Below are 27,013 nucleotides of genomic sequence, written 5' to 3' on the forward strand. Positions count from 1 at the left end.
CAACATTATAGAATGTGGGATGCTTCCTTTTAGAATGCAGTTGGTGAGCTTTAAAAATGCTGTGCTTTTAGAAACAATTAAACTATTAAATAAACTATTTAGAAAAAATAAACTTAAATAAAAAGTTAATAGCTAATATTGATGAGTATTTATTAAGTCTGTAACTGGGCTGAGTTCTTTACGCATATGACTTAATACAATATACACAAGTAGAGAAATTGGAAACTTGAAGCTGTCAGACACTGGGGGCAAGACACCAAAACCCAGTTGTGTTCTGGAACTGTTTGCTTTTACCCAGCAGAAACTCTGTAAAAAGAAAATGTGAATCTTCCCCTGTTCATCTAAAAAGGAATGTTCTATTCTGTTCTCTGGTTATGGGAAACAAAACCAGAGAAAATGCAAAGAGAAATAATCACTGTTAAAATGCCTTTGAGCTCTCTGTATCTCCTTCAAATATTGCCCGAATTATCTACTTCTCAAGAAAATAGTTTCCATTCTGATAACTGTCTTAAGATTTCATCTCTTGCACTCCTCTAACCATAAACTCCCCTTCCCGTGTATTATTTTAGATACCTTCTTAAATCAATAAAATTTTCTAATTTATTACTCTAATGATGTATTTATTGTCACCAACCATGAGTGCTAAAATGTTGCTGATTAATGTTGAGAGTTTTGTGTACTATATTCACTAAGATGTGCAAGATATATAAAAATAGCTGTCACATATTAGATGCATAAAAATATAAATTACATAGATAAAATGTAGTTTTTAATATTTTATACACACACATAATCCAAGACCTGATTACTCTTGTAGTAACAAAAATAATAAAAGTTTGAAATGAGAGAATATTAAGGTTCAAGTAAACATGTATTAATTTCTGGTAAACTTTGGTATTGATATTTACCACATGCATCTTCTCATTTTAATTATTGTGTCTCTATCCATTCAATCATATTATTACTATATTGCATAATAGTAATTTGTGAAAGCATTTGTTCTCATATGTGTTTGTCGAGAAGTCTACTGTGTCATTATTATTAGGTGTCACAACTTTAGTGATACCCAAAATTATCTTAACATTTAAACACATTTGAAATGATACAAATTATTTAGTTATAAGTTGACTAAACGAAGGGGTGAGAATTTGGTAGGGCGCTGAACTAGAAATTAGAGTAATTATGACATCTGCTTCTCAGCCTTCCCTAGGTAGGTAGAAAGTAAAGACAGTTTAGGCAGAAGTGAAAATAAAGACTGCTTGCATTTCTTTATCAATAAGCTAAGGACAGGACTATGACAGGCAGAATGTTCGTAGCAGAAGATGCCTAGGAAGTAACCTATCAACATTGCACCGAAGTGTTCCTAAACAGTGCAACAGAAACAAAAATAAAGCACAAAGCTCATAGTTACTGCCATATTTTGGATCTTAAACATCCCCAAAGGTGGATGTGTAAAAAGTTAGGTACCAAGAGTGGCACTGTTTTGGAAGATTGAGTTCGTACCACTGGAAGGAGGAATCTAAAGGTAGACAATTAGGTCACTGGAGGCATGGATAGGAAAGGAACCATGAAACTCCATGGATAGGAAAGGAACTGTGAAACTACAGATCCTTCTTTCCTCTGTTTGCTTCTGCCTTCATGTGCTGCCCCATCATCAACACCAAGTACTGGACTAATGGATCATGAACTACTAGAGTCTCTACCGCCTTGGTTAGCATTCGCTTTTACACTAAATATCAGCTAAGAGAGTGAGATGAATTCACTTAGCAGAGCTTTCAGTTTTATTCAATGACATTTATCTTTTGGTTTCTGGAGCCACATATTTCCATCCTTCAATGCTAGTTATTATCACAAGCTTACAACAAACACAAGAAAGGTATTCCTTAGAGCCTGACTCAGCGAAGGAGAAAGTCATGTTCTACGCAGATCTCTAAAATCGACTACCATTTAACTTTAAATAGTTCAAAGCAGAAAAATAACACTTGACCTCTGAGATTGAGAAAAGTATTTTTCATAAAACTTGAGTCTTTAATATAGTTATCTGAAACCAGAAGACAGAAAAAAAACTATCAATACGTATCATAAAAGAAGTATTGAAGATAAATTATTTTTCTTTACTATTATTCATAGACTAATTTTGTAGTTGGTCTCAAAGTCCTATTCATTATTTTATGGTCATAATTATCACTTCTGACTTTGACAGTTTACACAAAACCCCCTACTGCTCACCTAAAACTAGCGCATAAAGCTCACCTATTCTCTTTCCCTAAACACCTCTTTCAACTAGACCCCTCTAATTTATAGCATCTTTTGTCTGTTTTCTTCTTTGCCTTAAACAAAACCATCATTTCACTTTAATCTGTGTTAATATAACAATCTGTAGTATAAAATGTGTCCCGTTCAACTCTCAAAAAGTCATAGAATTGTCTAACCAACACCCAAAAACATTCATGACTTTTATCCAATTCAAAACCTGTCAAGAGAAGAATCCCAAGAATTTAGCTATTGTGATATAAATTTTAAAGTCATTAATTGTTTTAGATACCATCTTTCCAAGATGGCAAGAGCATTCATGTCCCTGGTATCCCAAACCTGAGAAGCAGGTATTCTAATCTCTAACCTAACCCAACCAATCTACATCCTGTTTAAAAAAAATATTTCACAGTGTTCTCTATCTTTCCTAGCAATTGAAAATTCTTGGTAATTTATTTTGTTTTTAATTTTAAGTGCTTCAATCCATGTCTGTCTTTTTCTAATATTACAGAAGTAAAACAAAAACCTGTGAAAAATAAAGACAATCAGAAAAAAAAACCAGAAAATTTTCGAGAACAGTGCAAGTTAGTAAATAAAAGGAACACTGTAACTTCTAACAGTCACACAGTATCTGAGTAGGAAAATTTTAACTCAAATTGGATTTCCAATGGAAACATGATTTATGGAACTAGAGGAAGAATTTATCGCTTCTGTCTTCCAAAATACAAGGTCATGTGAAAAGTTGAGGAAGAACATGCACACACACAGTGATCGTAGCCTATTCCTTAATTCTCAGAGTGCCATGGGTCCTAACCCCATGGGAGTATTCAAATACACGCACACACATACACACACACACACACACAAATGCACACATACTCGTGTATGTTTATGAATATTTTTTAAAAAAACTACTGTAGAAAATAAGGACAGTTTTCCTCTCATGGAAGTTATATCTTCCGAAATTCAACGTTCTTTGTGGATATCAAGAAATCACCAGTTTCAATGAGTGGCTGATTAGTCATGTATTTTCTTTAAGATAGAGTCATACTTGTACTTGAAACTGTACTGGAACTTACTAAGCATATTAAAAAGAATATATTAACAAATATTGGTCAGTATCTATTTTTCTAAACCTACTTTTTACCTAGTATGCTATCTTCTCTCAGGCTCTCAGACAACACAGCATCTAGATGATAATCTAATCTTCAGACATGCTGTGCAGCAACATAAAACAGAACTCAAACAAATAAGTACCATTTTTGAAAAATGAAGAAACAATTTGTGGTTTAATTTCTTCCCCACAAAACTCCAAAGCTTAAGCGATACTGGCTATACCCCCTTTCCTTAGTTCACTGGAATGATGCTGGAACAGAAACACTTCGCACTCTGGATAAACTGTGAAATGTAGGTGAAAATTAAATTTAGTTACAGCTGCCAGCCTTGAGTGTGCTCTTTATGGGACCATCATTGTCTCACTTAACACAAACAGCTGTTTGGAACATTGGAGATAAATAAACATATCCAAAAATATTGCAAGTAAATTATGAAAAAATCCACAGGAAAAAAAGTGTTGGAAAGGATCCTGGTACAGTGAGAAAAGACAAAATTAAGGTGTGATTCAGAGCAAATTTAGAAAGAAAATTCAAGTGTGGAGGTGCATACCTGTTACCAAGGATGTAAGGGTTGGCACAGGAGTATCACAAGTTTGCAACAGTGAGGTCAGCCTGGGCAACATAGTTAGAATCTCTCTCAAAGCCAGAGTAGGGGGAAATAGCACATGTGAGGGCAATGTGGTCTCTAGGAGAAGGTAGAAAAGGCAAAAACCTAATATCGATTATTCAATGCTGAATCTTAAATTTATTAGACTATTTCTATTTACGATGATATCAGCAAAATTGACAAAGAGCTGAAAATCATTTCCAACCCAAAGATCCATTTGATGGCCAAAAAGATTCAGGTTAGATGTAGTTTGCTTGAAGGGAATTTTAATTTTCAATAATATTTCAAATTTTCTGAAAAATAAATGCTTTTATTTCTTAAGCATTAGAATAAGTGTATTATGGATGTTTTTCTCCCCCTTCATTTACTGTTGCACATTATTTGAGATTATTTAAGGTATCTGATGTTTCTAGGCATCTATTTTATTTTTCAAAATAATCATTTTTCATGCTACAAATCTGTCATATTTAAGCAAGGTTTTTAATACTTCAAGGAACATTTCCTGTTTATTAGACACATGCTAGTGAAGACAGAAGTTCAGCTCAGATGTGGTATATCCCATGAACCAATGGAAGTACTCTTTGTTGTTATCATATTGAGCCAAATTGAAGTACTTCATTTATTCATTCATCATGATCACTTGAAAGATATATTTACTGTAAAGTTATACGTAAGTCTGTCTGTTGCTTAAATGAGGTGGATTTATTTCTTTAAATAAGTGTATAACTTACAAAGCATTGTGGTATTTGTCCTAAAGAAGTCATAAATGCAAAGAATCAAATTTTGTAGGAGGAGAGGAGAGACACGCCATGAAGACAGAAGCCTCCAGAGAAAATGCAAACAGCGTTCTTCCTCACACCCTTCAGCAGAAGTCCCCTCACCTGAATCTTCAGCAATGAACAGTTTTCAAAAAGTAAAAATATGAGACTCTCATGAGGATATACTAATAGAATTTTAAACTAAGCGATCCTGATATGCTTAAAATTACCATTTTAGGGAGCACACTCTTGAGGATTTCATGAATTGACTTCATGACACCTAGTATCACTAGATTAAAATGAAATAGGGTTATAAGTCAAGAGTGAACAGAGCCCTAGACAATCAAGGTAGAAAACAGGAGTAGGTGCAGCAAGGGAAAAGTCAAGCAACCAGTGTGCACCAGCGAATGCAATGATAAACTGACTGATATGATATGTGTTAAAATTGTAGAATATCAACGCATAGCACTCTTTCTCAGTATCAATTGTTGTAATTCTCAGTGCCACCCTCAAAATGATACAACGGAACCTTGGGTTTGAGGTCAATTTAGACCACATATATAACTTCAAAAATGCAAACAAATAAAACATATTAATAATTATTATTAATAATATGACTCATTGCTAAATATTATATGAAAATAGGGTACCTGAATCAGTTTATTTTGATTAGTAAAATATCATAACCTTTTCCCTTAGTTTATGAATAGTATCATGCATGGGTAATCTCTTATTACTCAGTACTTTGATAAGACACTAAATATTAAATTTAAAAATGACAAATAATTCCTTACTTTACAGGGAGAGATTCAGAAATGAACAGCAATAACGTCGTTTTTCCTGCATAATTATTCCAATGCAATGAACATTACTTCCCATACTTCCCAAGAGTGAGAACACCAAAGAACTCATCCAATCAAGGAAGTTGCAAGTCACAAAACTTTACTAATCTGACAAACCTCTTCTTCCTAAAGAATATGGGAATGTCTGAGTATCAAGGGCTTCTTGTCCTGTGAAATAAAGTTATCAACAAAATTCTGAATTTGCTTGGATGGAAGAGCAGATCCAGGTAGTGACTGATGGAATGGTGGAGCTGAAGAACAGTCCATGAAGGAAGGCAGACCCCAGACACTCCCTGAGCCCTCAGGCTCTACTTACAAGACAAATAATGCTCAACACCAACTATATGCCCAAATGAGTGGTTTTTGAGCTCTAAGTGTATTCTAAATCCACTAGTAACAGTGCTTCCCTCTGACCAAAACACCTAAATAGAATTATGAAACAGATACAAGAGAATGATTTACATCAGTCAGGAAAATGCAAGAAGAGTAATCCAATTATTCCTGTCACCTTCTCCTACCAACCATCTAAATGTACAAATTAGTCAATAAAGTAACAGTGCCGCCATTTTTTAAAGTATGTCTACATGTATGTGAATGAGAGCATTTATACATGAGTATGTCTACATGTATGTGAATGAGAGCATTTATACATGAGTATAGGTGCACAGAGATGCCTTAAGAGGATATTGATTCCCCAGGGGCTGGAGATCCGGCTGTTGTGGCACCTGAAGCAACTTAATTAGCAGCTCTGGTCTTCAGAGCTCTTATTTTTAAACTCAGATAAAATGTACTGCACATAAATGTTATGGGAAAAGAAAGCAGATATCTAAAACACTCTAATATATAGTAAACAATAACTGAAAAGATCATAGCATGCAATTATATAACTATATATGTGTTTTTAAATATATACGTGCAAACATTTTTGCATAATAATTCAATTAAACTTGCCGGGTGATTTGTGGTTTTCATAGTTCAGAATTTAAAAACAGATAAAATTAATTACAATCAAGATCAAGTTAAAATTTCAATCTTATAAAAGAAGTTTTAAAATTGTTACCTAAATTACCACTATAGTATAGTATGTACTCATAGTGTGTTTGTGTATTCAATAATATAAAAACAAAAATTCAATAAACAAATTGACTGTAATAATAATGAGTAGCTAGTATGTACTTAAAAGTTGCTAAGGATATCAATGCAAAGAGATGCATGACAATCCTATATGATAATCCAGGCAAAGTAATTAGTAATCCTTAGAAAATAAATCCTCCAAAGTTATGCAATTTGTTGTTGAATCTAAAATTAAAATTTAACATCTGAAGATGAATATTTCAAATTTTTATGGACCTGAAGGAAATGCAATGGGAACAACAACAACAAATACCAGGTTTTCTCTATGTCTTCTCATCTGGTCAATTTTAACAGTAGAACTTTTATAGACAGATGCCAAGAAGAAAATTATTCAGAACCAATTTCAGCAACCTAATAAGTTTCACAATATAATAGAGAACAAAGAGTGTATATTGCATAATTAATATAAACACAAAGATGTAATAAATCTTCAAAGGCAGAATAGTATTTTGAAAGAAGAAAAATTCTTTGCCATATCAAGTCCATAAAGTATTTGCAAAGAACAAAAAAAGAACTTAGGTAAACATATTTGAAGGCCTAGCTCAAATTTGTTTTCAAAAAAAGAGAATACATAAAATTATTATTTGGAGTCAAGAGATCCTTAATAATAAACAATTATAAATTGTGTCTTTCTCTTGAAAAATTATTAGACATTTACTATCATAGGATGCTCAGGCCAACTTTAAATGACATCCCAGGTTCCAGAAGGTACAGGAGTCATATGACACCTTGGAGCTAATCCTCTCCTAGTCATGTGATGTATCCATACATTCTAACCTATCATTTAAAATATGTCTTTGAATGTTAATACCAGCAACATTTTGGCAAATGATACAAACTTATAAAAATTCAAATTCATAGTACTTTGATATGATTTATTTGGAATTTCTTTAGAAATAAATTCACAGTGTATCAAAAGGAACCAATTTTTTTCTTTATACTTTGAACTGGTAAAGGGAGTTTTAATATTTTAGTTGGGAATCTAAGATAAAATTGAAAAACTATTATTTCTAAAGTGCTTCCAAAAAGCAATTATGGCATCCACTTCTTACATCCTACTTTGGAAGTAAGTAGAAAGCCACTGGTATTGTCCCCACTTTACCTTTGAGTCTGGGGCTTGGCGTCAGCCAAACTAACATCTTAAAAATCAGTGGATGTAAGCAAAATATGAAATCAAGTGTCATATTTCTTTCTCAAGACTGCAAGATGTCTTTGGATAAGTAAGTCACATATACACAGCTATTGTGATAATGAAATACTTTGGGGGAGTATTAAAGGCAATACCCCCTTTGAAATATTCATAGCAATATAACACTCTCATTAAAAACAATTCCTAAAATTTATTCCTCTTGCTAAGGCTTTCCTCTTGCTAAGGCTTTCAAAAACTGCTTTTGTCAACATCAGCATTCACAATAGACAAAGCCTGGTGACACAGGTATGTTGCAACTCCAAGTAACAAGGAAGCTAAAACAGAAGTGTCAAAAACTGGAGGCTTGTCTGAGCTACAGAATGAGATCAAGTCCAGCTTTTGCAATCTAGTGAGATGCATTTGCAAAAAGACTGTGGCCAAGTACCTCAGTAATAGAGCACTATAAAAGAGTGCATTGAGTCCTAGGTTCAAATCCTACTAGTACAAAAAGAAAAAATAAGTAAACTTTCTTGATAACCTATCTTAGTGAACCAAATAGGACAGAACTATTTCAAATGACAATGAAAACTACTGGGAAGCCACTCCCATGTGACCTGGCAACATTCATTTCAGCAGTGACAGCCCCACGCAGTGCCGGGACTGCAGGCTCATGTTCCATGAGCTACAGGCAGGCGACCATGTCTTTACACAATCTAGAGGATCGATTGGTCCCAGTAAAATCTTATTTTAAGACTCTTTAAGGCACCGATTTATGCACAATTGATCAGATCGGCCAGGCAGTCAATGTGATTTATTACCTAAGATAGCCAAAACTCCTTTTTCTCTTTTTTCAAGCAGTAGTAATTCACCTCATTAGAGGCGGGATCATTATAGGAAGTTCCTGAGCAATAAGAACTTGAACCTGCTAGCCCAACTCAAATTTCCCCCAATTTATGAACCTACCAACGAGTCATCGCTAGAATGCAGAGGCAGGAGCTGTGAGTCAGACTGGAGCTAGAGACAGATGCAGTAGTTTAAAGAGGGTTCTATTTATATGGTGGATTACATTGATAGATTTTCGTATGTTGAACCAGCCCTGCATCTCTGGGATGAAGCCTACTTGATCATAATGGATAATTTTTCTGATGTGTTCTTGAATTCGGTTTGCCAGTATTTTATTGAGAATTTTTGCGTCGATATTCATGAGAGATAGGCCTGTAATTCTCTTTCTTGGTTGGGTCTTTGTGTGGTTTTGGTATCAGGGTAACTGTAGCTTCATAAAAGGAATTTGGCAATGACTTTTCTGTTTCTATATTGTGAAATACGTTAAGGAGTATAGGTATTAGCTCTTCTTGGAAGTTCTGGTAGAATTCTGCGTTGAACCCATCTGGTCCTGGGCTTTCAATACCACTCTTGGGAATATACCCAAGAGAGGCCTTATCACACAACAAACGTATATGCTCTACTATGTTTATAGCAGCATTGTTTGTAATAGCCAGAACCTGGAAACAACCTAGATGCCCTTCAATTGAAGAATGGATGAAGAAAGTATGGAATATATACATATTAGAGTACTACTCAGCAGTAAAAAACAAGGACTTATTGAAGTTTGCAGGCAAATGGATGGAAATAGAAAACACCATCCTGAGTGAGGTAAGCCAGACCCAAAAAGAGGAACATGGAATGTTCTCACTCATATTTGGATTCTAGCCATAAATAAAGGACATTGAACCTATAATTCTGGTTTTTAGAGAAGCTAAATAAGAAGGAGAACCCAAAGAAAAACATATAGGCATCCTCCTGAATATTAACCTTCATCAGGCGATGAAAGGAGACAGAGACAGAGAACCACATTGGAGCACCGGACTGAAATCTCAAGGTCCAAATCAGGAGCAGAAGGAGAGAGAGCACAAGCAAGGAACTTAGGACCGGGAGGGGTGCACCCATACACTGAGACAATGGGGATTGGGAACTCACCAAGGCCAGCTGGCCTGGGTCTGAAAAAGCCTGGGTCAAAACTGGTCTCGCTGAACATAGCGGACAAGGAGGACTACTGAGACCTCAAGAACAATGGCAACGGGTTTTTGATTCTACTGGACCTATTGGTTACGTGGGAGCCTAGGCAGTTTCGTGGATGCTCACCTTACTAGACCTGGATGGAGGTGGGTGGTCCGTGGACTTCCCACAGGGCAGAGAACCCTGATTGCTTTTTGGGCTGATGAGGGAGGGGGACTTGATTGGGGGAGGGGGAGGGAAAGGGGAGGCGGCGGTGGGGAAGAGACAGAAATCTTTAATAAATAAATAAATAAATAAATAAATAAATAAATAAATAAATAAATTTAAAAAAAAAATAAAGAGGGTTCTAGCACTCTTCCCTGGGTAACCCTTTTCAGACAGCAAACATTCATTTAGCTTCATGAAAAACTCATTCAGTCAGTTTCTATCACAGATTTTTTTTTTATTTTGACTAGAGCAAACAAATTATTAGAATTTTTTTATAAATACTGGGTTTAATTCAATGCGAGACCAGCAAGACAAATAAAAAGGCTCACAACCTGCATGTGTGCACACGCACATACAACCTCCTGACTGCATCTGGCATCACTCACAGGTCCCTGAATCCAGGGCTAACGCTTGGAAACACGGATAGAGAAAATTCCACACAGCCTCACCTCTACATGGAGAGCTACAGGCAACCAATAGATGCTAAAAGAGAGAGAATTGCTTTCCTTCAAAGCAAGGCTCTCCCATGGGAGGCTAAAACACTTGCATGGCATAAATTCTCCTTTTGTTTTGTTATGAAGTATTTCCCTGCGTGAACTAGTGTTCAAAGTCTACTCATTTTTACTTACCCCTTTAAAACTCATAACCAAAGAAATAGCAGGTGAAAGACAGTAAACGTTGAACATGGCTGGAACTACTCTACTTTGGACTGATTTATTTATTCTTCAATAGATCCAGGTCTTCCCATTCACTCTGCTGCTACAAGCTCAAGACCAAAAATAGTGCCATGCCTGAGATGTTTGCATTATAGACTGATTTAATAAAAAATTCCTCACGTCAAAGCAGTTCCAGTCAATATGGCATCTTCTTTGGGGTATATTATTTCACTAACTATATGCTATGTAAACTATAAAGAGCTCTGGTTTTAAAATCCAGATTTACTTAAACTCAGTTACGTTAATTTTTATATAAAAATATAATATATTCTCACTCCAATTGATTGACCCTTACAAAGGACTCCCTCACAATATGTAGAATGATTGCATAACTTTTATGCTAAGCATCCTTTTAATAACAAAATATGACAATGAACATGATAATTTCAAAATATACATAAGCTTTCATAACTTAGGAGATACAGTGGCACCTGTCCTCATTACCAAATTAGCAACACCGGAAGGTCAAAAGCAAGTTTAGCTGTTCCGCTAGTTAAAAATATGTATTTTTAAGGGGAAGTATGGATGAGTGGGTGGGTGTGTACCTGAATCAACACGTGTTTATGTGAGTACGCATTTGTGCTGTGCTCTCTCTCTCTCTCTGTGATTGTCCTATGTCCCAAACCAAAAATATTTACTGAAAATGACATAAGTAAAAGTTTATATTATCAGAACCACAAAACAGAGTCGAAATAATTGAAGATCTAGGGTTAGTCTCAACATCATTTTGCTGTTGACCATCTAAATATTTTCTTCTTTCTCCTTAATAAACTTAAATTAAAAACAAGTAATTGTTTTCTTGCATAGATTTTTTTGCTTCAAAGTGTTAACTAGATTGCCATTTTGGTAATTTTTTCCTTTTTTTTTTTTACTGAGGATGTGAGTTAAGACACCATGTTTATAATTCATTCTATAATATACATCATTTTTATTACACTGATTATATTATATTATAATTGGTAAATGATGTAGTATTTACCAATTTGAGTCATTTATTTAGCCCCATTCATAAAGTAAAACTTTTCCTGCATTATGGATGACTTCAATGAACAGTTTCTTTTCTTTTACCTAATTTTTTTTCTATAACACCAGTGCTATAAATAGAGTGAGACACTCCAGGCAGAGTATGGAGTGATTACAGAGTGGATTTCTGGTTGTTGAAATATATTCAGCCTCTGGGGTTATGAACTATAAAGAACCAACAACTCAGCAAGTACCAGCACAGCGCATGCCAGGCTCGTGTCTCATTGCTTTAACAAAATCCTTGCCTTCTACGCTCCAATATAGATAAATAGGTCTGTAATGATGACCATGTAAACAACTGACATCACAGTCTATGGAATGCTGGAATGCATCCCTGCCATTCACGCTGTCACTAAATAAAGAATACCGATCAATCTTCAACTTGAGACTAGTTAGTGCAAATAGTCTTAATATTACCATATAAGATTTGATCCTAAAATGGAATATCATCTATGATTTTCAGTGGGCTTCTGTATCGCTTAAAACAGTGTGTGTGTGTGCAGTCTCCACGTAGACTTCTCATTTACATGGTGAGAGTGCCAATGAGTGTGTTTCATCAGACATTCCTGGGAGCTGACTGGCCAATAGGAGTAGTCTGAAATGGCTCCCTAATCACTATTGAAATCACTGATAGTACTGTCTGTCCACACTATGACAGACAAAAGCTGAAATGTATTAAACACTGCAATCCATCATCCTGCAGATGGGGAGCAGGAGCCAGCGAGTTCAGAAGCACTGACTACCCGCTGCTTAACAAAGGCTGGAGTCCTGACAGTTCCGTCCTGTCCTAGCTGCTCACCACCACCCCTCCATCTAAGATGAATGAGTGTAATCAGTGAGGGAGAAAGCCTGCTGAGGGCTTCAAATTCAAACATTGTTACATTTAAAGTGCTGCCTTTTATCCTTAACCAGAACTGTTTCTTAAACAGTTTTCTCCAACTACAAGATTAAGGGTAGGGATGGAGGAATGGGTGAATGAATGAAGGGATGGAAGAAGTCTGGCTTCGAGAAAGCTTATCCTTAGAAAATGCTTCACTCTTATGCCCCTTAAGTTGGGAGAACTAACTTTAAAGCAACGCTGCCAGTTCAAAGGACACAAGATACAAGTATCTCAAGGGTACGTTTACATCGAAGCTCACCACCTATGTTAATTTTGAATGACGAAGACATTACTATTTTGAAATAGAGTTGCCAAGGAGAAACAAAATACCCACTGCTAAAGCTCAATTCCTTTTCTGTAGTTGTTTCTAATAAGTACACAGGAACCTCAAAATAGCCAAAGGGTGGAAAAAGCCCTCAACTGCCAACAGCATATTAACAAAGTATAGAAACGAAAGACACTTTTCTTTGGATTTCAGCCTTGTCATTTCCAATTTTCTGCTCCTTGGACATGCTTGTATTCAAATTCTGGAACATCTATTCAGCATATCAATCCTAATTAGACAATCTGGGTCTGGAAAGGATGAGAGCTGGGTCATTTGCATAATTTAATCATAAATACTCAGTGATACATATTTCCAAATGCATTTGTACAATTATCTTTTCATCCTTGGGGCAATGGTATTAATATGATTAGGCAATATTTCTGGAAAAAACAGACAAGTATGCACTCTTTTTAACTGCAGCTTAAGGCGATATGAAAAATTAATTAATTTCTGAAGAAAATCAATTTCTCTACGTGACCACATTAGACATCACTAAACCAAGACTCAGAAGAAGCGCCTCTCAATCACTACATTCTATCAGCCCTACTAAATTCTGATTAGTATGTGAACAGTTCAATAGGAAAACTGTAACGTATCAAAGAGCATCTTAAATTGTGAGGGGATCTGCTCACTTTCCTGTCCAACATTCCTCTCTTTTACTTAAAGGCATTGGTATTTAACCAGTCAATGAGAAGCCTGTGCTTTTGGTGTGAACTCCTCTCGAGTGATCTTTTATTAATGTACATTAAGCAATTTCAAGGACAACAGGATAAGGTTACTTCTGAAATGCGTTCTCAAGAAAGGGATTTATATTCTCCTAAAATAATCGTAACTCACAGGAGAGTGTTTATCAGGGGAGAAAACAGATAAGCTAAGTCATTTTGAAAGTACTGCTGTCACAGGAAAGCATCCTCACATTCTTTGTAGGGACAGAAGAACCCAGGTGGCTAATCTGATTTTTAAAAAGAGATTCTGCTTTGTATGTTAATTAGTGACAAAGAAAGAAGTGGCATTTGTGAGTTTAAATGCACTATTCTTTCCTTTATAATCAAGTAAAAAAGTAGAAATTACTGCATGCAAATATTCAATATTCATTTAATTTACATAAAGGTGCTTGAACAAATTTTTGATTCTAACAAGCTCATTTTTCATGCGTTTTGTCTTTCATCCTAATCTAGCATCTGTCATTCCTTTTTGAAGTTATTATCGGCCCAATTCCCTCTTGGACATGGTTGCTGGGTGACCGGTATCTTAGCACCCACTTTGACAGGAACAGATGTGAATCTGATCAAGAGATTTCCCAGGGGTACCTGAAATCACAAACAACTTTTGTGAAAAACAAACAGCGTTCCTGTCATGGGTTCTTATTTAGTCCACTCCCCAAAACAAAAAAAAAGCAAGAAAGTTTACTCCAGATCAAATGTATCATTCTAATTTTATTTCCTAAACCTGGAATGAAACACTTTAACAGAAATGAAGTATATTGTCACATTTTGTAATTGAGAAACTCTAATCAAAACACCAGAAATTTAAAACCCAAGGTTTGTTCTGATCTTGACTAAATGCTTATAGGTAGATTTCATAGTAAATGGTTCCTATTTCCTTTACAATTTCATGTAAGCTTCCCCGAGAAAGAAAAAAGGGATCATTAAAAGGATAGTTCAGATGATAAGGATATTTATGGAGATAGAATTTAGTTTGCTGTCTGAAGACAGATAGTCTAAGTAAATGTAGATGCCTGGGCATTATAAGCAATATTCCACTTTTAGAGATTTTTTCTAAAAGATAAGTTTTCTCTCTTTTCTTTTTGTACACTTCTACAGAGAGAATTTTTTAGAGGTGTCCTTTTATTTTTCTCAGATCACATTGTGTGGGTATCATCAATCATTATTATTGAAAATGGAGTTTCAGAGAGCCATGGAAGACAAAAAAAAAAGTTTGAGAAACTTCCTATCACTGGCACTGCAAAGTCAGAATAGGCTGCCTTCCCATATTATATTAATCTCAACAGCAGCAAACTTAGCATCTATTTTCTCCTCTCCTTCCATCATAGTTAAAATCAAGCATCCAGACAAAGAAAATGCTGAAACTCAATCAAACACAGAACCAGATATTGGTATTCTATAAGGATGGAATTAAGGTGACTTCAGGAAATGTTACCATCACTGGTGGCAGTGTTTCAACTTTTTTCAAATGGTATGCTGAAGAAGATAATAAATGGCATATTATATATTAGAAATAGCTCCATGCCTTTATTCAAAAGTGGTTCATTATAGAAAAGTAACCTAATCTAGAAGGCTTTATGGATATTAAGTGTAAACGAAGCAAATGATATCCCAGATTCCTTTTTGATTTTAAATTGGAAAAGGAATGTGATCGCCTAAACTTCAAAGTCTGATGATGAAATGACTGAAACGGTCTACTAGTCCCAGGATTGTGTGTTTCTGTGCCCTGTAACGGTGTTGTGGCATTGAGATATTAGTGAATAGGATGTCAAACATTCTAAGAGTAAGCACACTTTCACTTCTCTGTATCCCCTCAGGAGCAAAGAGATTGTGACACTACACATACCAATCACACATATATTAGTCATATTTGAATATGCAACAAATTACTTGGGTACTCCAGGCACTAAGCAGACTATGAAAATTGAGTTTCTGGTCTTTTTTTTTTTTCTATGAACCAATTGTTGCCCTCAGATTTCCATGTTGAACCCATTCCATATGCTAACGTAAAGCCAACTAAAATACAAACAATGTCGGTGCACTCCAGGGACTAGTGACCATGTTCAGTTGTTTCTAATGGAGATAAAACTAGGTCCTTTAGAAACTCCTCTGGGCAATCCAACTCAAAAGAAAACAAAATTGTACCCATTTAGAATGCAACACTAGGAAAATGAAACACACTACTATAAAATCTTTATTCTTGAAACTTAGAGCAAGAAAAACAACCTTTTAAAATATTTTGTTCCACTTGGGCTAGCTCACTGCTTGAGGGAAATTAAATTCACAAGAAATTTGTTCATCTTCTAATTAAATAAGTTTGAATTTTAGTTCCTTAAGTCTAGGATTTATACATTAAAGACATATTTTATTTTCAATAATTAACACTATAATAACATGAATAAACTTAAATAGCTTCAAATTTTTGAGTATTCAGTGTTAATTAAAAATCACTAATAGATGATATTTTTAAATTTTGTAAGCATATCAGGTTCCCTAATATGGTAATCAAACAGGTGTTACAAAAAAAGAATCAAATTTGACCCAGAAGGCTCCAATATTAAGGTTTGAATTAGGATCACTTCGTTGTTTTCCCATGGGGTAACTTGTATAAATGTAATTCTATGGTTTCATAAAAGCAGGTCAAGCTTCCATCCCTGGGGGTCCTTGGGCAATTTTAAGCATGGAAGCGCTGTTCCTGGCTACAAGTTCAAATCTGCATGTCCTGTCAATGGTGTGCAGAAGCAAAAAAAAAAAAAAAAAAAAAAAAAAAAAAAAAAAAAAAAAAAAAAAAACAGAGAAAGGCAGACATGCAATCATCTCTGGTTATTCTTATCACTTGTCAGTAAATTCTGAGAAGTCAGAATAAAGGCATCAGAGTTCTCAAGCCGTAGAATAGTGGGAAGCCACTTCGGTTACTTATCACTTTTCCTTCTAACATATTGCAAATCCAAAGATGGGAAATGTGAAGCTACAAGTATTTATTTCTATTTGAATAACCAACTGAGAAGATGAACTCCCTGTAGAATAAATAGGCCTAAAGTTTATCTGCTATGTGCCATTTTGGGTGGTATTGCTTGTAATTCTAGAATCTTAGATGAAGTTGAAAATTTTAAATGGACAAGTTTTTTTTTTTTTTTTTTTAAATAAGCGTCTTTCTATACTTGCACTTTTACCACCGGTGTAATGACTTGACAAGTGCCATGGAATGATTGAGAAATTGATTGATTTCAATTTATCTGGATCTTTACCAAGTGTTTTCAAAGACAATTACAGTCTGGGGCAAGAAGTGGTAATACGCATCTCCTTATGTAGACACGAAGATTAACCCACTGACCTCCTTCTCAGCTCAGCTCGCTGATAGCAAAGCCTTTAAAGAAGCTACTTCTCTTCAGGGTATGAAGTTATTGTCTGACAATGTATCCACTGGTTCTTAGAGGTAAGCTTTCTCTAAAGTCCAAAAAGGAATGACATATACCAACAAAAACTTTGAAGCAAGTACACACACATTTATTTAGTGTTATTAAGAAATGCTTAGACTTTTTCATCTTATAATTTAATGTATATTTATACAAAAAATTATTATCTGTACACTCTAAATAAAAAAGGAACAGTACATTTAATTCATCATAAAATAAATACTTAAAAAATGTATTAAGTTTTAGCTATTGTCCTAAAAGTGTTGTACCCTTATAGTTTTAATTGCATTTAAAATATATAAGTGCAAAAAACTTCTTCTTTATTCTAAAATTAAGTTCAAATTTCTTGGTAAATAAATGTGTAAACTAAAATATGTTTTGAGAACATATTTTATGCTTTGATGAATTATAAACAAGAAAACTAAGAAAAATTCTAGAATAGGTCATTTATCCTCTGGCCTATGTTCAACAGTTGCAAATATGCACATGAACATATGTAAAGCTTTTTATCTAAATATATCATAGTTATTTGCATTATCAAGACATTGACATCAAACGGAATAAAATTCACATAAATAAAAATATCCATCACAGATTCTCATAGGTACACCTGCTGTACATGCAAGACTATCTAGCCTTGTAGGGCTGGCAATATGAAAAATAACAGTGGTTTAAGTCGTTTTCTTAAAGTTCAAAGGTCTGTAAAGCTAACAGGTGTACAGCTCAAGAAATATTCCTTCTGAGAATAAGGTTAAATAAAGTTTAAATATTTAAAATGTGAAGTAAGAATAGAGTTGAAAGTATCAGCAGATTTTTTTCATAGCTGTAATGAATTCAAAAGTTTCAGCTTCAAGTCATTTACTTGATTGGCACATCAATGGAACATCTTGAAAATAACAATGCTATTATTAGTACAGTCTCTTAATTGTTAATAAAATTTCAGAATATTATTTATGATTTTAGGAAAATATTTCATATGCCAGGTGAATAAAATACTTCTTGATTAACATTAACATTGATTCAGTTAAGATAGGGTCAGTAAAGCTTAAATTAGTTACCCCAGAAATTTCTCTTTCCATTCAGTACTTGCCTTTCAGCTGGCCAAATTTCCTGATATATAATTTGATAGCCCTTGCTAAAACAGTGAGACTATTTTTTCCTATTGTGATGGAAAAAGTAGCCTAACTGTTTAGAAACACTTGATGCTATATAAAGCCAAAGACAATTTAACATTGTGAATTGTTCCTACTTTGTATTTACTCTGTTTGCTTCTACTGAAGAAAGATTTCATTATCCAGTGTGACTCATAAAATGCAACCTGTTCCCTCCTGACTCTTTCAATATTCACTCAGTGAAGACTGTACTTCAATAGTACATCAGACAAATCTTTGTCCAACAAATACACTCTTCAAATTTCTCTGCTAGACTTGAAATGGTTTACATATAGAAACAATACTGCACAAAGATTCTCCTGAACTTACTAATCATATCTAGGTAAAATTGTGTATACCTTGATCAATATTACTCTCAGCTTCTGGCAAACAGATACCTAACATGCTCTTCTAAGAACAACCTTTAAGATTCCATACGTAAGTTAACTAATATAACGTTTGTCTTTCTGCGCCTGGCTTATTTCAATTGAACAACTTTCTAGAAATGTGGGCGCTGCCCAGATGACGAGAGTTTTGAAGGCTTCGTTTAGTTTCCCATGCTCTATCTCTGTCTAGCACTCATCATTGCTAAGCCTGTTTTGCAGAGTAACTGATGATTTCCGCTGCTTGCTGTGCTGTGTAGTTTGGGATACTTCCTCACACTTATATTACCAAAGAAAAAATTAAGACCAATTAAATGACACCGAGTTTTCTAGTTTAAAAAATTGACTTTTACAACTTGTAGTCAAATCTCCTATGTTTAAAAACATAAAAGAATTCTAGATTGAAATATTGGACCAACTCTAAGTCATTTGGGATCAGGTAATGAGATTGCAGTCTTAAGAAAATTCATCCATTGACAAGTCTCATATTTAATCTAGAAGAACCTAAAGATGAATTTCTTAATTGAGAAATTGAGAATGTAGCTTCTTATGCAAAAATCCATCAGAGGATACCATGACAATTTCAATGCACCTGGCTTGAAGTTCTTGACTTGGATGATGTGTTAACTTGGATCATTTTCTCATATGATTGGACGTGTATGTGTAAGTAGACCCTTACGCATACAGTTAATCATTCACTGCCTACAGCTAGGGAACAATGAACACACACTTAACAGACCATCAGAACATTTTGCAATAAATAAATGTGTGTGTGTGTGTGTGTGTGTGTGTGATTTGTCAATCAGTGTTTTGTCAAAGATAGTTCATTAAAACAAACTGAATATCTTATCCTGGATGTTCCTAGTTTGCAAATATCATTTTGTTAACAGATACACTCTTCTAGCAAAGCCACTTGTGTAAGAAACACATCTTTAAAAAAGTGAATATTAGCCAATAAGAAAACCTTTAAAAAAACTAGCTATTGTGTCATAAAAATACTTGTAAAATTTAGAAGGAAAGTAAATACATTTTAATATCTTATGTATTTGAGTTTACAGAAAGTCTCTGCTAGGCCTGAGGTAAATATCAGTTTAGAAAACAGTCTTTAATACTACTCTTCCTTAAGCTCAATTAAGTTGTTTTTAATTGAACATTTCTGGCTTTGACCAACAATGAGCACAACAAATATTATGATAAAGAAGCCTCTCCGTGTCTTCTCAAAGGCTGAAAATATAAATGCAGTCTTATCTGGAATATTTAAGTTGGGAATTCTTATAAGTAATTATTCTTATATACAAATATCTCAAACTGACCAATCAGAATCTACCCCAAAATAGAAACTGGTGCATGCTAGCCAATGATAGTCTCATTATAGTTTTTGTAACAATTGAAATATAAAATGATGATACCTTGAGTGAACCACATTTTAAGCACTCAGAGAGTTCTTAACAACTTCATATTCCCTGCCATTTCCAAAGCATATAATTTGAGGTGACAGTTTAGTGTTGACAGCCTGAAAATGATAGCTTTGAAAAATAAAATTCAGACAAAGTTTTGAAGTGTAGCAAAGAACCTAAAACATACTTGCGATCAAAATATTTCATTAAAAGCGGTAAACTCACCTGTACCTACTGAGAAGGCAGGGTTCAAACTGTTTTCTTCATGCAAAGATTCAAAGGGAGACAACCTACAACCTGTGAAAAACCCACTTCCCACTAGATTTTGCAAAGGCTGTATTTTGTGTTGCTAATACAGCACTATTAAAACAACTGTTTTACTTGATTGGCAAAGAGAATTGGAGGAAGCAAATGAATAAAATAACTTGAGAAGGAAATAGAATACTGATTGATAGTCGAATCACAGAGTGTTCTTCAAATGACAACTACTTGGTTGCACATTAAGCTAATTTGCAAATGCTACTTACATTCCAGAAGCTAAACATCAAATGAGAAACAATAAAGCATATTCTGTTTTTGTATGGTGGCGAATCACACATAGTAAATCGCCAAAGAAAGGAGTGATTTATGCTTAAATTCTGCCAAGACTTTAATCAATATTGGGTGTCACATCCCAGGGGACTGGAGGAGGTAAGTGAAGCAAAGAGAGGGTGTCTAATATTGTCTCCGTAATTTACATGCAACCCCATGAAATGCAGTAGCAAAAAAGAGAACAGCAAGCACTCACTAATAAGGATGTGATTTTAAAAATCTATATCAAATGTATTAAATTTTGTGTAAGTAAACTGGGCATGGGGGCTACCATTCATTTTAGATAATATTTTAAGCTTTAAAAATAAGATATTATTTGTGAAAAATCAGGTTTATTGCATCACAATATTTACCACAAGTGTGTTTTTCTAAAAGTAAAATCATTTAAAACCATGTGCATTTTTGACAATATTCATTAAACTCAACCCTGATTTCAAGGAAGAAAACAGACTAGATAAATATCAGTTACATATCTATAAAACTTATAGTCTACACTACAAGTTGATCAATATCAATCACTCTGAGGGTGATATTCTCATATCTCATTCATATATTTTCTATTAAACTATCATTGTCTAACTTTTGTAAACCGGAAAGAAATAAGTTGCAAAACCAAACTAGCTTTCACATTTTATGGCTTGGTTCTCTGATCATGTTTCTTTTCTTTGGAAATGTTATAAAATGAGATACTTGGTTTTATAGGAACCATTAATCTACCATAACACAAAAACTTCAAAAGCATAGTTTCTGCGTATGAAATAATTCTTGAATTTCTCTGTACCAAGCGTCATGATTTTCTATCAGAAGTGAGTGAATCTCTATTTGTATTAAAAGTCCCATGTGAATACAGAGCAGGCAACGAGGAAAACGTTAGGTAAATACTGCCCCATCTTTCTATCTTTATTAAAATCCCTGACAAGAAAAATAAAGCAAAAAGTTAAGGGAAAAAATGTGCTTCTTACACTAAAACTATAGTCAGATATGACCCAGAAACATATAAGACTTGGCAAATATTCCAATTTATGTTCATGGATAGTATCTGCTTTAAGGGTAAAAGCATGCTTTTATGAATATATGTGCATGCCTGTGAAAGGTTAGACATAAGGCAACTTAAGAAAAAAAAAACCTTCTCAAATCTCGGGCCAAATAGAAGCCTAGTCATAGTCTGGCTTCCAAGATAAAGAAACAAAAATCATCTTCTGGCAATAATAGGAATGCAAGCATTTAGATAACATGATGCAAGGGCCAGTTTTTTGTTACACGAATTCACAGAAAAAAATTGAACTTTAACCCAAATGTACAAACCAGCAATGGACTGACACAGACAGACTTGACCGTGTACATAATTACTTTTGTTGTTGTTGTTATTTAATGGTTAGCAGATAATTAACTGACCTCTGTTGCAACAGCCAAGTTCAGACAACTAATGTTTAGTTTTAAAATAATAATTGGAGGAAACAGACCAAGGTCAGACTTCGCCTTTTAACAACTTTTCAATGTGTTTCCTTACATTTTCTTTCGTGTCTGAGACCTATACTTTTTAGCTTCACTGTCTAGAAGGCGACGGTGCCTTTTTCATCTCCTAGTGGTAGTGACAGATGGCCTCAACATTTACTCTCATTTTCATAGAGAGCATACTAATTCAATAGCCCCAAGCAAATTAAATCGACTTTAAGGTTTGCTACTGCTCCTGAGTCACTCTCAAGAAGTTTATTAACATTTCTTTCCTTTAACATCATTTGGTTCCTAAAATTCCCTGAAATTTAAATATTGCTAAGAGTCCTTAATAGATATACATCCTGTAAGCAGCTGAGAATACTATGGTCTCTCTCTCTCTCTCTCTCTCTCTCTCTCTCTCTCTCTCTCTCTCTGCCTCCCCACACTGTATCTATACAACTAAACATATACTGGCAATTTTATTACTTCTACATTTTTAATAATACAATGCAAATTTTCCCTTGGTCTGTTAAACACCCAGGACAGAGAGAAGCTGGGTAACAAAGTCACTCTTATCTCAATTTATAAAACAAAATCTTAACACCAAAGCATAAACTGGATTTAAATGAAAGAGCAAATTTAGTTTTTTGAGTTCAAGATACAAAGCATTGAGGCTATTGCTTTCAAAATGAAGAAATGAAAGGGTAACCATATTCATTATCATTAAAATAGTAATGTGCTATATGCAAATTGTGTATTTGGTGAGAGAAAGTCCAAATGTATTTTCCCATTCCTTAGCCTGTGGCAGAATTCAAAGAACCCGTGCGGTTATCTACGCACACCTTCTCAGGTGAACTTGCAAAATTTCCATGTAGTTATGTTGAGCAGGCTTTTTAGTTGATATAAAATCAAGATATAATAGTCAACCAGCACTTCCCAGGCTTAAGAACAGTTTGAAGGAGGACTTTAGAACAATACATGCAATCACAAATATTAAGGCCGAGGGAAATATAATTGGGGTACAGATGAGCTATTTTAAAAAGGATAAACAGTTCCACTGGGTTTCACTTATCTTTGGCCTTGCAGCCTCTGAGAAGGAAAACTGTAAGGAAGAAGAGGATGAGGACCAAAAGGAGTAGGAGGTGGAAGGAAAGGAAAAAGAAAACTTAAAAAAGAAATGGTAACTTCAAGACTAGCCTCCAATTATATAACTTCCATTTCAAGTCTTAGAATGTATAACATCACATAGCCATTGTAAGGAATTCTCACTGTGTGTGTGTGAGTGTGTGTGTGTGTGCATATATGTGAATGGATCTAGCATCAGAGGCACACAATGACGACTGGGAGAAGAGAGGACATTTCATTAGTAAAGAGAAAATCAGCGTCTCAATTTGTCACGGAGTCAGTATGACAACAGAAGTATCTGAATTGACTTCCAGTTTTACCTTGCATGGTTCATAACTCAAGAACCAAATTTTGCCTTGCTTCTGATAGTTTTTGCGACGGGTTTTGGACAAATATTTTATCTTCTGGACAACCAAGAATGACAGTTATCTGACTAAATGGCATTTAGTGATCAGCATGCCCACCCATGCCCACTGCCATCTGGCCATACACTAGATCCAGCAGGAGCATGTGTGCGTGCGCATATGCGCGCACAGGATCACACACACACACACACACACACACACACACACTTGAAATAAGAGGTCAAGACCCAGACATCTTTAATCCTTTGAAAAGAATTTTTAGCTAAGTCAGGCCGGGATGGAGTTCCAGCCTTCTTCCTTTTCTTCTTAGGCCCTACAGAACACTAGTCTCAAAGAAGAAATAGCTGGTGGCTTTAGCACTCCACCCCCCACCCCCACCCCGGTTTCCTTTAGGTGGCAACTGTCGCCTTCTCACTCTCCCAGCTCCTGTTTCCATAGCTCTGCTAAGAGCCCCTGCTTTCTTTCTCTCAGTATTTAATCTCGTTTTAAAGGGACCAAAGTTGTTTATGAATCTTTTCGCCCAGTTCCCAAGTGTCTGCTTCAGATCTCCAAGTTTCCCTACTCTCTTTTCCCCAGAACCTCTGAACTTCTTCCTCTGTGAGCAGCCGGCTGGATCATTTCTACCCCGAAACTGACAAGTTGCCCCACTCCCGCCCCCTCTCGGTAGATCCTCCCCCACTGAGCGTTCATTAGCATAAAACTGGTTGGGTCGGGGACTGTCCCAAGGCCTCCTCTCTGCTCATGCTTTCTTTATCAAAGAAAACTAGAAGAAAAGTGTTCAAGCCTTTAGCATCCTAGGGCAAAATGTACACCTACTCTTTTCCTTAGCGACTATCCTCAGCAAAGAAAGAAAGAAGACGGGTGAATGGCACTGCGGAAAGAGCGTGAGCAAGTTGTGCTCTTTCTTTTGCACTTATCCAGTTCAGCTTCCAAGAGACTGGGGCACCAGGTCATCGCCTAAAGAACAAAATGAGTTTGTGCCCTCACATCTGCCCCGAGGCAAACGTACTCCTTTTACCCCTTTCAACCAACACACAAACACACGCACACACACACGGAGAGAGAGAGAGAGAGAGAGAGAGAGAGAGAGAGAGAGAGAGAGAGAGAGAGAGAGAGAGAGAGAGGACACACACACATGCGCGCGTGCACACACATACACACACAGGGGACACACACGCTCTCGTTCGCGCGCGCGCGCACATAAACACACATACACACACACACACACATTCGCGAACACGGAGACCCCTCCCCTACACAAGCTTCCCTCTGGGATTTCGGGGTTGAACTCCCAGCGTGAACTCTTGGATCACCCCTGCTCTTCTTTCAGCCCCAGGTACTGTTCCCCTAATGACTTCTCAGCACCGCTCTTGGCTGCCAGACCACCCTCCTTTCTTTCTAGAGTACCCCCTACCCCTGAGCGCATCCCCCCGCTTCCGAAAGCTGTGGGCTTAGGGTCACGACCTCCCTCCTCCCCTATAGGTGCCCAGAGGCTTCCGGAGGAACCAGGACCCAGGAGTGCACACGCGGGCAGTAGCGCCCAGATAGGGTGCCGGTGGCCAGCACTCCGTGGAAAGGGTTGCGACTCCTGGGAAGGCACCTTCCTCCTGCTCCCCGCTCTAGGTATCCCAAGAGCCGAGGCAGCCGAGCCCGAAAGCCCTGGGGAGCATCGGGAAGACCCGGCCGGCACGGAGCCGTGCGAATTTGTCCAGGAGGTCGGGTGAAGGAGACTAGCCTTGGGGACCCAGAGCAGAGGGCCGCGCTCATTAAGACGCGCAGCTCGTGGGACGCGAGGAGCGGGCGGCGATAGGAACCGAGTGAGGGAAGGGATAGGAGGAGGGTGGGAAAGGACCGGGGCGACGGGAGGTTCCCCTCCGCTCTTTACCTGGCATTGGTGCAGTCATTGTAGAGGGTCTCGAAGTCCTTCCTGGAGATGAGTTTGCAGCGGTTCACTCCGGGCTGGATGGCCCCCAGTCCCCTCAGGATGCGAACCTGTTCCACATTGCACACCACCGGTGTGATCTCCAACCGCTTCAGTTTGGTGTAGACGGTGTGCAAGCCCCCCACCAAGTGCTTCAGAAACAGGTCGAAAGCCTGGGGCAAGCAGATGAGCTCGCAGCCCTCCACCGTGAAGGAAGCCACTTTGGCCCCCCTCAGATCCACCATTTTGCACTCATTATTCTGGGGGGTGTTTTCCACTGGGGATGGGGTTGAGTACACAGGTTTCCCGGGGAGGGGGCCGCAGCTGCTGCTACTACTGCTGCTACTGCTGCTACTGCTGCTGCTGCTACTGCTGCTGCTACTACTGCTGCTGCTGCTGCTGCCGGTGCTTGCGGTGATGGGGGTGCTGGAGGCGCCGCCGCCGCCAGCGCTAATGCTGCCGCCGCCGCTCCCGGCCGCCAGGCTGGGGTTGCAGTTGCTCCCGCCGCCGCCGCCTCCGTTGCCGCCGCTGCCACCGCCGCCTCCGCTGCCGCCGCCGCCGCTACCAGGAGAGGTGACTGTGGCCGCCGCCGAAGAAGAACCAGAAGAGGCGATGGGCTCTGGCCGGAACAGAGTTGGCCCAGAAGACGCCGGAGGTCCGATGGACGGAGTCGGAGACGAGGTCGCCGAGGAGGTGGAGGTGGTGGTGCCAGAGGAGGAAGCAGAAGTGGAGATCGGGGGTTGAGGGGGGACCAGCTGGGTCGGAGGGATCAAAGCCGCCGGCACTGCCATGGTCACATATAAGGGGAAACAGAAGGAGGAGAAGCGAGGGGGAAAAGTTGCCACACACCCCCCAGAGGGGAAGGGGGAGAGAGGGACAAGGATCGAGGGGGGCAGCGACAAGAACCACTCTAGGAAGGAACCCGGGCTGGAGAAAGAGAGAGAAGGGGAGAAAATGAGGTGAGGGTAAGAAAGAGCGAGCGCAGGAGGGGCGAGCGCGAGAGGCGCTCGAGAGAGAAACGCACAAAAGTGTCCCGCAAGTAGAAATGCGAGTCCTCTCCCGGGGCTGGGATCGCGGGCTGCTCTGGAGGGGGGTGGGGGGACGGGAGGGTCGGCTGGTGGTATGTGGGTCCCGCTCTAGCACAAAGTTAAGGATGAAGGTGAAAAGGAGGAGGGTTGAGGGACTTGGGTTCTCCCTGGCAAGTACATTGATCAAAGATTGAGAGGGGAATGACAGAGAGAAAATGAGCTGAAAGTGCAGGCTGCCGGCTGGACGAGTTGTTGTTGTCACACGGTGCAGAGGGGAGGAGCTCCGGATACTTGAAATACCCTTTGAAGCCGCGAAAACCTCACTCACTAGTATTAACCCAAATTATCCAACCAGGAACTCGGAGCAGACTCCGAGAGCGCGAGACGGAGGGGGTGGGGGGGGTAGGAAAAGAGGGAGGGTACAGGGAGAAAGGGAGAGAGAGAGAGAGAGAGAGAGAGAGAGAGAGAG

The 27,013-nt window shown here is 37.4% G+C and overlaps 1 protein-coding gene across 2 annotated transcripts in view; it reads right to left on the bottom strand.

Annotated features, from left to right (window-relative positions):
* Dach1 (dachshund family transcription factor 1) overlaps nt 1–26,880 on the bottom strand; it is a 358,503-nt gene extending 331,623 nt beyond the window's left edge. For both annotated transcript variants that reach the window (XM_050144656.1, XM_050144657.1), the window contains exon 1: nt 25,481–26,880. In XM_050144656.1, coding sequence (XP_050000613.1) covers nt 25,481–26,307 — 827 coding nt within the window. In that variant the 5' untranslated portion in view covers nt 26,308–26,880. The remainder of the gene's footprint in view (nt 1–25,480) is intronic.
* Nucleotides 26,881–27,013: the final 133 nt, after the last annotated feature.

This window comes from Alexandromys fortis, unplaced genomic scaffold (genome assembly GCF_014885135.2).
Source record: "Alexandromys fortis isolate MF-2015 unplaced genomic scaffold, M_Fortis_MF-2015_v1.1 scaffold_43, whole genome shotgun sequence".
NCBI lineage: Eukaryota > Metazoa > Chordata > Mammalia > Rodentia > Cricetidae > Alexandromys > Alexandromys fortis.